Raw genomic sequence first — 14,905 nt, forward strand, 5'->3', positions numbered from 1 at the left:
TAGACATCCGGCATCACTTTTTGAGAGACCACCAGCAAAAGGGAGATATCGAAGTGTTTCATGTTAGCACCGAGAACCAGCTAGCCGATATCTTTACCAAGCCTCTAGATGAGAAGACCTTTTGCAGGCTGCGTAGTGAGCTAAATGTCTTAGATTCGCGGAACTTGGATTGAATTGTAGCATATATGTGTTTATGCTTTTGATCATGTTCATTCTGCATTTTGTTGCTTATTATGGTGCTCAAGTTGTACAAACATTCCCTGGACCTAACAAGTCCTTGTGTAAGTGATGCACATTTTGAGGGGGAGTTGTGTTACAACTTGACCCTTTGAGACTAACCATATGCTTGAGTTTGCTTGATTTAGTCTCGAAGGAGAATTGAAAGGGAAAAGGTGGACTTGGACCATGAAAGACTTTCACTGCACTCCGATGAGAGGGTAACTTATTCCAAGTTCATCTCATGAACTCTTATTGCCATTTGCTCTTAATTGAAGATTTTGGTGAGGCAATGGGGTTAAAAGGCCAAGATTGATCCCGTTTTGGTGTTTGATGCCAAAGGGGGAGAAAATAAAGGCCAAAGCAATAAATGGATCAGCTACCACTTGAGAGATTTGAAAATAGTAGAGTAGAGCTTTTGGTTTGTCAAAACTCATTTGTAGAGCTTTTGGTTTGTCAAAACTCATTTGTTGTCTCTTTTGTCAAAAATTGGCTTCTTGTGGGGAGAAGTGTCGATTATGGGAAATAGGGGGAGTTTTTGAAATCTTTGATCAATCTCTTTTGGAATGACTCTTTATGCTTCAACATGTGTGTTTGACTTAGAGATAGAAATTTTGAGTTGGATTTGCAAAAACAAACCAAGTGGTGGCATAGAGTGATCCATATATGTCAAATTGAATCAAAACAATTTTGAGTTCTTATTTGATTTGATTTTGTACTTGTTCTACTTGCTTTATGTTGTGTTGGCATAAATCACCAAAAAGGGGGAGATTGAAAGGGAAATGTGCCTTTGGGCCATTTCTAAGTGTTTTGGTGATTTAGTGTCCAACACTAGTGCCTAAGTGTAAAAAGGTGGACAAAGTACAAATCAAGGATAAAGGTATGTTTCTCAGACTTAGTACATTGTTTTATGGACTAATGTATTGTGTCTAAGTGCTGAAAACAGGAAAAATCCAATTGGAAATGTCTTGGCTCGAGCAGCCAAGAATCTGCTGAGTCTGGTGCACCGGACAGTGTCCGGTGCGCCAGGCTGACTCGGCGTGAAGAGGCCGCTCTCGGGAATTCGCCGACGGCGTACGGCTAAAATTCACCGGACTGTCTGGTGTACACCGGACTGTCCGGTGAGCCAACGGTCGGCCGAGCCAACGGTCGGCAGCGGAATCTGCGCGCGACACGTGGCCGGGCCAACGGTCGGAAGGGGGCACCGGACATGTCCGGTGCGCCAACGGCTCCCAGATCTGCAACGGTCGGCTGCACCATTTTTGGAAGGAGATCGGGCACCGGACAGTGTCCGGTGTGCACCGGACTGTCCGGTGCACCCGACGACAGAAGGCAAGGATGACCTTCCAGATTTGCTCTCAACGGCTCCTAGCTGCCTTGGGGCTATAAAAGGGACCCCTAGGCGCATGGAGGAGACACACAAGCAACCTTAGAGCATTCTTGATCATCCACACTCAGTCTTTGCGCATTCGTTTGTCATTCTCATTGATTCGAGCTCAGTTCTAGTGAGAACTTTGAGATAGTCTTTTGAGCTCGATTCTTGGCCGTGTGTGTGCGCATATTGCTGTGGATTTGTGTGTGTTGCTTCCCTCCCTTACTCCGTGCTTCTTTGTGAAATTCAATTGTAAGGGCGAGAGACTCCAAGTTGTGGAGATTCCTCGCAAACGGGAAAAGATCAAAGTAAAGAAGAACACCGTGGTATTCAAGTTGATCATTGGATCACTTGAGAGGAGTTGAGTGCAACTCTCGTCCGTTGGGACGCCACAACGTGGAGTAGGCAAGTTTTGTACTTGGCCAAACCACGGGATAACCACCGTGTCATCTCTGTGATTGATTTCTTGTGGTTATTGTGTTTTGGCTCCTCTCTAGCCACTTGGTAATTATTGTGCTAACGATTAACCAAGTTTTTGTGGCTATAAGTTTAAGTTTTACAGGATCACCTATTCACCCCCCCCTCTAGGTGCTCTCACCCGTTGAGGAAAGCGCTCTTCACATCCATTTGGAACAACCTGAAAGAATGGTGAGCGGCATATGCTAGCAAAATACGAATGGATTCTAGCCTAGCCACAGGAGCAAAAGTCTCCTCAAAGTCCAAACCTGCGACTTGGGCATAACCTTTTGCCACAAGTCGAGCCTTGTTCCTTGTCACCACCCCGTGCTCGTCTTGTTTGTTGCGGAACACCCACTTGGTTCCCACAACATTTTGCTTGGGACGAGGCACCAGTGTCCAAACTTCATTTCTCTTGAAATTATTGAGCTCCTCCTGCATGGCCAACACCCAGTCCGGATCTAGCAAGGCCTCTTCTACCCTGAAAGGCTCAATAGAAGAGACAAAGTAGTAATGCTCATAAAAATTAACTAATCTAGAACGAGTAGTTACTCCCTTGCTAATGTCACCCAAAATTTGGTCGATGGGATGATTCCTTTGAATCGTTGCTCGAACTTGGGTTGGAGGTGCCGGTTGTGCCTCTTCCTCCATCACATGATCATCTTGTGCTCCCCTTGATCACACGCCTCCCCTTGATGAACTTGTTCATCATCTTGAGTTGGGGGATGCACCATTGTTGAGGAAGAGGGTTGATCTTGCTCCTCGAGTTCCTGTGGTCGCACATCGCCAATCGCCATGGTGCGTATTGCGGCCGTTGGAACGTCTCCATCTACATCATCAAGATCAACAACTTGCTCTCTTGGAGAGCCATTAGTCTCATCAAATACAACGTCGCTAGAGACTTCAACCAAACCCGATGATTTGTTGAAGACTCTATACACCTTTGTATTTGAGTCATAACCTAACAAAAACCCTTCTACAACTTTGGGAGCAAACTTAGAATTTCTACCTTTCTTCACTAGAATATAGCATTTGCTCCCAAATACACGAAAGTAAGACACATTGGGTTTGTTACCGGTTAGAAGCTCATACGAAGTCTTCTTGAGGAGGCGGTGAAGGTAGACCCGGTTGATGGCGTGGCAAGCCGTGTTCACGGCTTCCGACCAAAACCGCTCGGGGGTCTTGAACTCTCCAAGCATCGTCCTCGCCATGTCTATGAGCGTCCTGTTCTTCCTCTCTACCACACCATTTTGCTGTGGTGTGTAGGGAGCGGAGAACTCGTGCTTGATCCCTTCCTCCTCAAGGTACTCCTCCACTTGAAGGTTCTTGAACTCGGACCCGTTGTCGCTCCTTATCTTCTTCACCTTGAGCTCAAACTCATTTTGAGCTCTCCTTAGGAAGCGCTTGAGGGTCCCTTGGGTTTTAGATTTATCCTACAAAAAGAATACCTAAGTGAAGCGGGAAAAATCATCAACTATAACAAGACCATACTTACTTCCTCCTATGCTTAGATAGGCGACGTGTCCGAAGAGGTCCATATGAAGCATCTCCAAAGGTCTTAATGTGGTCATCACATTTTTGGTATGATGAGAGCTTCCCACCTGTTTACCTGCTTGACAAGCTGCACAAGGTCTATCTTTTTCGAAAGTTACATTAGTTAGACCTATCACGTGTTCTCCCTTTAGAAGCTTGTGAAGGTTCTTCATCCCCACATGAGCTAAACGGCGGTGCCACAGCCAGCCCATGCTAGTCTTAGCAATTAAGCATGCATCTAGACCGGCCTCCTCTTTTGCAAAATCAACTAAATAGAGTTTACCGTCTAATACACCCTTAAAAGCTAATGAACCATCACTTCTTCTAAAGACAGACACATCTACATTTGTGAATAAGCAATTATATCCCATATTGCAAAGCTGACTCATAGACAACAAGTTATATCCAAGCGACTCAACTAAAAACACATTGGAAATAGAGTGCTCGGATGAAATTGCTATTTTTCCTAACCCTTTTACCTTGCCTTGATTCCTGTCACCGAAAATGATTGAGTCTTGGGAATCTTTGTTCTTGACGTAGGAGGTGAACATCTTCTTCTCCCCCGTCATGTGGTTTGTGCATCCGCTGTCGATAATCCAGCTTGATCCCCCGGATGCATAAACCTGCAAGGCAAATTTAGGCTTGGGTCTTAGGTACCCAACTCTTGTTGGGTCCTACAAGGTTAGTGACAATATCCTTAGGGACCCAAATGCAAGTTTTATCTCCCTTGCATTTTGCCCCTAATTTCCTAGCAATCACCTTTCTATCCTTTCTACAAATTGCAAAGGAAGCATTGCAAGCATGATAAATTGTAGAAGGTTCATTAATCCTCCTAGGAACATGAGCAACATTTCTCCTAGACATGTCTCTACCATGCATATAGGAAGAACTTGAAGCAAACATTGCATTTGACTCATAAGCATTACAACTCCTATCATGAATATTTCTAGAAAATTTCCTATAAATAAATGCATGATTCTTTTGAGCACTATTAGCCATAGGGGCCTTCCCTTTCTCCTTGGCGGAGATGAAAACCTTATGGCTTGTTAAGTTCTTGACTTCCCTCTTGAAGCCAAGACCATCCTTAATTGAGGGGTGTCTACCAATCGTGTAGGCATCCCTTGCAAATTTTATTTTGTCAAATTCACTCTTGCTAGTCTTAAGTTGGGCATTAAGACTAGCCACTTCATCATTCAATTTAGAAATTGAAACTAGGTGTTCACTACAAGCATCAACATTAAAATCTTTACACCTATTGCAAATTGCAACATGTTCTACACAAGATGTTGATTTATTAGCTATTTCTAACTTAGCATTCAAATTATCATTTATGCTCTTTAAGCTAGAAATAGAGTCATGGCATGTAGATAGTTCACAAGAAAGCATTTCATTCCGTTTAACTTCTAAAGCAAGGGATTTTGTGCCTCTACAAACTTATCATGTTCTTCATACAAAAGATCCTCTTGTTTTTCTAATAACCTATTCTTATCATTTAAAGCATCAATCAATTCATTGATCTTATCAATTTTATTTCTATCTAAACCTTTAAATAAACTAGAATAGTCTATTTCATCATCATCACTTGAAGAAGCATAAGTAGTATTCCGAGTACATACCTTCTTCTCCTTCGCCATGAGGCATGTGTGACGCTCGTTGGGGAAGAGGGCCGATTTGTTGAAGGCGGTGGCGGCGAGTCCTTCGTTGTCGGAGTCGGACGATGAACAATCCGAGTCCCACTTCTTGCCAAGGTGTGCCTCGCCCTTAGCCTTCTTGTAAGCTTTATTCTTTTCCCTCTTGTTCCCTTGTTCCTGGTCACTCTCATTATCGGGACAATTAGCGATAAAATGACCAATCTTACCACATTTGAAGCATGAGCGCTTCCCCTTCGTCTTGTTCTTTTTGGGATGCTCCTTGCGTCCCTTTAGCGCCGTCTTGAAGCGCTTAATGATGAGGGCCATCTCTTCCTCATTTAGCCCCGCCGCCTCAACTTGCGCCACCTTGCTAGGTAGCGCCTTTTTGCTACTCGATGCCTTGAGCGCAATGACTTGAGGCTCATGGATTGGACCATTCAATGCATTGTCGACGTATCTTGCCTCCTTGATCATCATCCGCCCGCTTACAAACTTCCCAAGTATCTCCTCAGGCGTCATCTTGGTGTACCTAGGATTCTCACGAATATTGTTCACAAGATGTGGATCAAGGACGGTAAAAGACCTTAGCATTAGGCGGACGACGTCGTGGTCCGTCCATCGCGTGCTTCCGTAGCTCCTTATTTTGTTGACGAGGGTCTTGAGCCGGTTGTACGTTTGGGTTGGCTCCTCGCCCCTGATCATCGCGAATCTCCCAAGTTCGCCCTCCACCAACTCCATCTTGGTGAGCATGGTGACGTCGTTCCCCTCATGTGAGATCTTGAGGGTGTCCCAAATCTGCTTGGCGTTATCCAAGCCGCTCACCTTATGGTATTCGTCCCTGCACAATGAAGTTAGAAGAACAGTAGTAGCTTGTGCATTTTTGTGAATTTGCTCATTAATGAACATAGGACTATCAGTACTATCAAATTTTATTCCACTCTCTACTATCTCCCATATGCTTGGATGGAGAGAGAACAAGTGACTACACATTTTGTGACTCCAAAATCCGTAGTCCTCTCCATCAAAGTGAGGAGGTTTACCGAGTGGAATGGAGAGTAAATGAGCATTGGTACTTTGTGGAATACGAGAGTAATCAAAAGAAAAGTTAGAATTGACCGTCTTCTTTTTCTCGTAGTTGTTGTCGTCATCCTTTTGGGAAGAGGAAGATTCGTCGCTGTCGTAGTAGACTATCTCCTTGATGCGCCTTGTTTTCTTCTTCTTCCCGTCTTTTCTTTTGTGGCCCGAGCCCGAGTCAGTAGGCTTGTCATCTTTCGGCTCGTTGATGAAGGACTCCTCCTTATCATTGATCACCATCCCCTTGCCCTTAGGATCTATCTCTTCAGGCGATTAGTCCCTTCGTGAAGTGAACGACTCCGATACCAATTGAGAGCACCTAGAGGGGGGGTGAATAGGTGATCCTGTAAAAACTTGAAACTTAATCCACAAAGCTTGATTAGGGGTTAGCACAATTAAGCCAAGTGGCTAGAGAGGAGTCTTAGAAAAACACAATAACCACAAGAGATCAACACAGAGATGGCACAGTGGTTTATCCCGTGGTTCGGCCAAGTCCAACACTTGCCTACTCCACGTTGTGGCGTCCCAACGGACGAGGGTTGCAATCAACCCCTCTCAAGCGGTCCAAAGACCCACTTGAATACCACGGTGTTTTGCTTTGCTTACTATATCCCGTTCGCGAGGAATCTCCACAACTTGGAGCCTCTCGCCCTTACACTTTGATGTTCACAAAGAAGCACAGAGTAAGGGAGGGATGAGCAACGCACACAAGACACAAAATCACAGCAAATACGCACACACAAGACCCAGACTTGAGCTCAAAAGAATATCACGAGGTTCTCACTAGAACGGAGCTCAAATCACTAAGAATGTCGAACAAGTGCACAAGAATGAAGTGTGAGTGATCAACAATGCTCAAAGGATGCTTGGTGTTCTCCTCCATGCGCCTAGGGGTCCCTTTTATAGCCCCAAGGCAGCTAGGAGCCGTTGAGAGCATTCCAGGAAGGCAATTCTTGCCTTCTGTCGCCTGGCGCACCGACAGTCCGGTGCACCACCGGACACTGTCCGGTGCAGATCTCTTTCCTTATTTGGCGAAGCCGACCGTTGAAGATTCAGAGCCGTTGGCGCACCGGACACTATCCGGTGCACACCAGACAGTCCGGTGCCCCCTTCTAGCCGTTGGCTCGGCCACGTGTCCTGCGCGGATCGCGCGGCCGACCGTTGGCTCACCGGACAGTCCGGTGCACCACCGGACAGTCCGGTGATTTATAGTCGTACACCGCCGTCGAAGTCCCGAGAGCATCAAGTTCGCCAGAGCCAGCCTGGCGCACCGGACACTGTCCGGTGCACCACCGGACACTGTCCGGTGCACCCAGACTGAGCAGACTTTGGCTGAACAAGCCAAGTCATCTCCAAATTGATTTCCCCTATTTCCAGCACTTAGACACAATACATTAGTTCTCAAAACAATGTACTAAGTCTAGAAACATACCTTTAGACTTGATTTGCACTTTGTCCATCAATTGACATAGATTTATACTTAAGCACTTGTGTTGGCACTCAATCACCAAAATACTTAGAAATGGCCCAAGGGCACATTTCCCTTTCAAATATCAAACACAATTTGTTCAGTCCTTGTGTTGTTGACGAATCCGAAGGTGACTGGCATCGTGATCTTGCCAAGCGCTACAATCTGTCTTCCTCCGAAGCCACAAAGAGGGTGTGTAGTATCATGAATCTTATCCTCTGGCTCTTGCATCTGTCTGAAGGCTTTAACAAATATAATATCCGCTGCACTGCCTGTATCGACCAGAATATTATGGACCAGAAATCCTTTGGTAACACAAGAAATAACCATAGCATCATTGTGAGGGTAATCCTTGAGCTGAAGGTCCTCTTGGGAGAAGGTAATTCGGATGTGAGACCATCTTGACTTGATGAAGGGTCCCTGCACCCCGACATGCTGTACCATTCTCTATGCCTCCTTCTTCTGCTTCTTGTTGGCCGGCTCTGAGCATGAACCGCCTGTTATCGGGAGCACCAGCTTTGTAGCCGAAGCAGCTCCAGCTTGGTTGTTGAGTGAAGCCATTAGCTCAAAAAGTGTAAGTGAGTTAGAGCACAAGGCTCTTAACCTTGTGGTCGTGGGTTCGAGCCCCACGGTGGGCGCCAATGTTGGGGACTTGTTCTCAAATGCTATAAATTAAGAACAAGACAACATAAAATATTAAATGTTAATGTCCTTCATCCGCTGAAGCATTATCTCCCCGAGGATTTAATGAACTTCGGATGAAGGCCATGATCAGAGTATCACGAAGGTCTTACCTTCGTGATCAAACTTATAAAATAATGTAAAATGAAGTATAAATTATAAAACATTAGAAAGAGATATGTTAAACATAAATAACAAATAATATTATTAACATATCTCATTATATTTATACCTTCGTCTTGGCAGAAAGTGATAATTCCAGAGTAATATGTCAGCGATTACAAGATTGCGTGAACAGTACAGGGGTACTGTTAACCTATTTATAGGCACATGGCGCAGCCTATGTATAATTACGAATATGCCCTTTACAGTTAACTACAATAATGACATAGAACATCATGGGCTTTTAAGTCATTTCATCTTTATGTCGGTTCACTCTTTCGTCATGAGATCTGCCATTGTGCCGAAGCTTTATATGTGACAGCTTCGGCGCTGCTTCTGGGGAGATCTTCCGAAGGTGTTTCCTTTCTTTAGGATCTTCGGCTACGAAGCATACCCCAACAGACGTCATTCAATTTTGCCAAGGAAAACAATCGTGCACCAATTCCTTGCGCTAGGGTTCACCTCTGTTCCCCATTCCCATCCTCCCTCTTGTGCATCGTCGTCGAGTACTCTTTGCCGCCTCTCCCTCTCGTTGCTCTCCACTCTCAAGCTTCCCTCCATGCGCTAGGTCGCCATCGACCACTCATCTCCGCAACACAAGCCTCTACTCATTGGTCGCTAGAGATTTTTGTCAGTTAGGCAACTTTCTGTTGGTTACTAAATGTACCATACAACAGCTCACTATTGGTTGCTAAATGTATAATATAGCAACCTATCATTGGTCGCTAAATGTACAATATCAGCAATGGACGGTCAATTGCTAAAAAGATATCGGTCGCTAAAGCCTTTAGCGACGACACTTACAACAACCATCTTTATAGGTCACTAAAGGTCTTTAGCGACGAATCATAGGTCGCTGAAGACACTTTTATCAACCAACCTTAAGTCATTGCAAATAAACCGTCATGTAGTGATATGTTCCTTTGTCCTTTATATTTAAAGGTTCTCTTCTCTTCTCTATATATTTTAATACTTTAAATAATATATTTAGTAAAGACGAAATATGTATAAATTATTTGAGAGTATATTTACATATATAAAAAGTAAAAGTAAAAATATATTTTTAATATAAATATTTACGTATAGAGGATTAAATATGGAGAAAGGGGAAGGAAATGTAGATGATAGATTTTTTTTTTCAGAGGAGAGTGTAGAGTACTCAAAACCGGAAGCGACTCCGGTAGTCGGTCTCGGTCAGTCCACTCCACTCCACTCCACTCCACCACGCCTGACCCGCCCACTCTACCTTCTTCCCTCTTCAGTCTCCTCGCGCCAACGACCACATCCCACCGAACACCGATCAAGGTAAACCTGTTCGCTGCTCCGCCAGAAGCCGAGGTCGAGCTGTTCACGGCAGCGAGCATGCACCACGATCCCAACCCCTTCGACGAGGGCGCCGACGAGAACCCCTTCTCGGTAACGCCTGACCGCTCTGTTTCCTGCTGTCTGCTCTGCTCTCTCCTTCTCCAGTCCCCCAACCAACCAACCAACCCAACACACACATTCTGCGTGGATTTGGCTCGGGGGTCCCGACAGATCTCAGATGAGAGATCTCGGGCGTTAGGTTTCTGGAGCGTGCTAATGAGGTGCTGATTTGGTGCTGTGCAGAATGGAGGCGGAGGAGCGCGTGGCGGAGGCGTCAAGCCGCAGTACGGGTTCCGGCCGACGGAGCCCGCGGGGTTCGGCGGCGGCAGGGGCGATGCGACCACCGACATCCCTCTGGACACCATGAACGTAAGAGAGGCTCCTCCTCCTTCTCTTTACTACCCGTTGCTTGCTTAGTGTTCGAGGGAGCGACGTAGCGTGCGTGGTAATGTGGCTCTGTTTCGGGATGAAGGATTCGAAGGGCAAGGCGAAGGAGCTGTCTCAGTGGGAGTCAGATCTCAGGAGGAGGGAGTCGGTATGCGTGCTTGCTTTGAAGCTCCCTTGGATTCTCACTATTAATTAATTCATGACATGGATGTTGACTGAATATTCTATCCTTTGGTGGAATTTTCGGGGGTCAAGGATATCAGGAGGAGGGAGGAAGCTCTCAAGAGCGGTATGCTTCCTGAGCGTAGCTAAATGGTTTTCTTTCAGGTTATCATGGAACAGTGAATTGAGTCTCTTGTTGTTGCCTTATTGTAACTTGATGTCGTAGCTGGGGTGCCCATGGAGGACAAGAACTGGCCGCCTTTCTTCCCAATCATCCACCATGATATTGCCAATGAGATACCAGCAAACGCTCAGAAGTTGCAGTATCTTGCGTTTGCGAGCTGGCTTGGTACACCTGCATTCCTAAATACTTGGATTTATATATTTATTAGTGTTTTCAGGACTTTGCATAGTTGTACAGTTGTACCTACCATCTCACTGAACATGTTTGTTTATTGCAATGATGTACAGGTATTGTGCTTTGCCTCTTTTGGAATTTTATTGCTGTCATAGTCTGTTGGATCAGAGGGGGAGGTAAGCTCAGCATTTCATTGCAGCTAGTTTGTACACTTCATACCTGCTGTTGCTCCTTGCGCCTCTGCATTTACTACACCTATTGTACTTGACCTGCAGTTTAGATACAGACAAGTGTTCATTTCTATTGCACGGCCATGTCTTTTAGCCCAGCAAACCTCTAAATCATGAATATTTTTATGCTTGCAGATTCTAAACTATTTTTCCTGGCTACCATCTATGGTATGCTTGGCATCCCTTTGTCCTACTTGATGTGGTATAGACCTCTGTACCGAGCAATGAGGTATATGCCTATTGGTTGATGCTTCGTGCCATAAATATTGATTAATATACACTATGTCATAATGCTAACATTATGTATTTCATTTCCTCTCAACTGAAAATGTGTAACATTTTTAGTAGGTGATAGAACAGTATCGATACTTTGGCGTCTGGTCCTACTGAAGTAAAGTAGGATGCATGTTTTGCAAGACGTGTTTAGCTTCAAATGACTTGATAGACCTTCTGCTTTGTGTTTTCTGGCATTAGCAGTGGGTTTGTACTAATTCTCTGCCAACATGTTTAACAGAACTGACAGTGCTTTCAGCTTTGGATGGTTTTTCCTTTGTTACCTGGTAATTTTTAGATCAAGGCATGACTTATGCATTCTTGACATTGAAATGCTATGGACCTTTAATTACCTTGTGTTTTTGGTTCTGCACAGCTCCATATTGGTTTTTGCATATTTGCTGCCATTGCTCCTGCAGTTGTATTCCGTGGAAAATCATTAACGTAAGCTTCCTTACAGATTGAATAAAGAATTTTCATCAACCATCATCTTTTTGATCCTATCCATAATCGCCACTAGCAGTATTTGTGCTTGCTCACTCTTATATAATGCCAATTAGCAGCACCTGAGGCCCTGTTTGGCACAGCTTGTGATTTTGCAGAATCTTTTTTTTTTGTATAAAAAAACAGATTGTGCTTATTCAGTTCACTCTTGGTTTCTGTTTATTGATAAGATTTAGCAAATCCTGCCTCTTGGCATAGCTTCTGCTTAGCCTGTGAAGAAACCGAGGGACAAGCTGTGCCAATTGCCAAACAGGACCGGGTCTATTATCTGCTTAACCTTTATTCCCTTTCTTAATGCTTACTATTCTGATGGATTATCCATCTCACTGTACTTATGCAAGATTCACAAGGTTTTTGGTTTGTTCATCTTGCTCTAAGAGAGATACTTTGTTTGTCATCAGGGGTATACTGGCAGCGATCGACACCTTTTCTGATCATGCAATAGTTGGGGTGAGAACCTCTATAAAATTTTAATCTTTTCTCAGCTTGTATATATAAAAAGTGCAACTGCATTTGTTTTGTTCAAGGATTTTTATACTTTGTCTGCAAAAAATTTCATTACAGAAGGTAAAAGGTTTGAAAATCTAACATGTATTTTTTTTACCCTTCAGATCTTTTACTTTGTCGGATTTGCCTTGTTTTGCTTGGAGACACTTGTGAGCATATGGGTTCTTCAGGTCTGTAGCTTATCCATTTTTCATGTTTGCCATTCCATTCTATCCCTTCCCTCCTACACAGTTTCCTTTTATTTCTGAATTTTCATGTTATTAGGCAAATCCTTTCTGTTATCTCTTGGTACCTGATGCACGTACATGGGTATATTCAATCATGGTGACCATTTACAATGAGTTGTATTGTATGTGTTCTGTTTTTTATGCCCCTTTGGGATTAATATAGTTTCGCATGGAACAACAACAACTGGAAATGTTTGAATTTTAAACTCTTAGTCTTAGTACCTTTCAAATATCAGCTGTTACCTGATAAACTTTTATAGAATAAATATCCTGTTTATTATCTGTGACAACATTTTGCTCTAGGTTTCTAGCCTATCCAAATCTATGCATAGTTCTCAACAAAATGAATTTCTTTTAAATTTTGAAAATTAGAGTATCAATACAGTTGAAATTTCAACATCTGTGATTTTTTGAGTTTTTTTTTCATTTGCAATGTTTGGATGGTTCATAAGTTCCTATAGCGGCTTTGCGTTTCTGTGTCAGCATGTCTATTCCTAGTCATTGTCTTTGCAGTTTCTATGTTAATTTGTCTTCATAGTATTTGTTTTAATAAGGGTCTATACAATTGTACATAATTGAACAGATACATATGTTGTAAAAAAATAAAGAGCTTGGGCAAGGATGTCACATCAGGTGTCAGTAAGGTCTTGTTTGGAAGCAAGAGTAATGTAGAGGATTGAGGGGGCTAGAATCCCTTACTCTTACTCCCAAACAAGCCCTATGTGAATGGTGTTGCCTTTTGTTTAAAATGTCAACATGTTTTGAAGAACTTGGTTTGTCTGGTATCCACACTGGGTTGATATTGTTTCGTTTGGTGCATGCAGAAAGTATACATGTACTTCAGAGGGCACAAGTAGGCTATGGAAGCACTTGCAATAGTCAACCAACTACCATCTCATCTGATTGCCATGTGGTTTTGTATGTTAGGACAACGTATATTTTTCCGTTTGCATTGTGGAGGGTAAGTACGACTATATGTATAATTTTCGGTTTGCATGGTGGAGGGTAAATACGACTATATTGTAGCGTCTCTCTCGACTGATCTGTTTTTAACCCCAATTCTTTGCTCATATACAAATTGTGCTTTGTATGCACTTTTGTTTGCTACCAAGGCTGCACATTGTATGCACTTCTGTTGGTGCCTTAAACAAGGAGACAAATATTTTATTTGACACTAGTAAAGATTATGGTTTATTTTTGGCTCTCAAAATATAAAATTTCCCTATTTAACACTAGATGTAAATTTGGTTCTCTATACGACACTGCCATTAGTGCTGACCTAGTGACCTCTAACGGTACGTTGACACCTAATTCTAGCTGAATCTAAAATGCCTTTTTGGCCAAACCTAAATCGGGCTCACACTGCTGTTGCGGTCGAAGGGTTCCACGAAGAAGTATTTGGCCATAGAGAAAATAAACATGTAATATAGAAATAGGTTTTTTTTACCGAGAATAAGCAATAGATTAAGGGGGTGTTTGATTTCTAGAGACTAATATTTAGTCCCTTCATTTTATTCCTTTTTAGTGTATAAATTGCTAAATATAGAAACTAAAATAAAGTTTTAGTTTCTATATTTGGTAATTTTGGAACTAAAATAGAATAAAATCTAGGGACTAAACATTAGTCCCTAGAAACCAAACACCCCCTAAGATGTAAATGTAAATTAGGAAGTGCCTATCGCTTTAGCCCATAAGGCTATATATTGTAACATATATGCTCATGAATAAAGAATGAAGCCATTCGTTCATAAGCAGCGGGTGCTTCTCATCCTCTCGATGTATTGTCACTCTTTCTTCAAGGGTTTTCCAAGGTAAGTGACATGTCGCCCTGATGTGGTCTCCGATCGTGTTAGGATGGTATGATGTCACCATCTTACCTCGGTAGATCTTGTACTAAGTATTGTTGTTGGTAAGATTTGCTAGTTATCATATGCATTTTCAATCTATACATTTACTCTTATGCTTCATGCTATTAGATTGATTTTACATTGCCACATGTGTATCCCTTTATTGGTTGCTACATCCTACGACATGCTAGCTACACATGTGCACGTGGCAACTCAAAAGTCTGATAAGCGTCTAGCACCATATCTTACATGTTTAGTCTCGTTGTTTACTCCGGTTGGACGTCTTTGGAGGTTCTGATCCATGTTCGTGTGCATGCTCAACAGTTCTCAGTGACGAATTTTTCTAGGGTTACTGATATGATACATGCAGTAGATTGGATCTGGGATGTTCCTATAGACTGTTTATTGTTTATCTAGCCCTAGATTTGGTCAACGATGTGGGTAGTAACAAT

At 43.1% G+C, this 14,905-nt stretch overlaps 1 protein-coding gene across 1 annotated transcript; it reads left to right on the plus strand.

Moving 5' to 3' along the window:
- The first annotated feature begins 9,801 nt into the window (after positions 1-9,801).
- On the plus strand, positions 9,802-13,783 carry LOC100283828 (SC3 protein). Its single transcript, NM_001156726.2, has 12 exons — positions 9,802-10,009; positions 10,202-10,327; positions 10,431-10,493; positions 10,601-10,634; positions 10,734-10,856; positions 10,979-11,041; positions 11,231-11,324; positions 11,610-11,655; positions 11,745-11,812; positions 12,274-12,322; positions 12,484-12,549; positions 13,431-13,783. The coding sequence occupies exons 1-12, from the start codon at positions 9,956-9,958 to the stop codon at positions 13,461-13,463; spliced, it is 819 nt and encodes a 272-aa protein (NP_001150198.1). The 5' UTR covers positions 9,802-9,955; the 3' UTR covers positions 13,464-13,783.
- The last annotated feature ends 1,122 nt before the right edge of the window (positions 13,784-14,905 follow it).

Source organism: Zea mays, chromosome 5 (genome assembly GCF_902167145.1).
Source record: "Zea mays cultivar B73 chromosome 5, Zm-B73-REFERENCE-NAM-5.0, whole genome shotgun sequence".
Classification (NCBI taxonomy): domain Eukaryota; kingdom Viridiplantae; phylum Streptophyta; class Magnoliopsida; order Poales; family Poaceae; genus Zea; species Zea mays.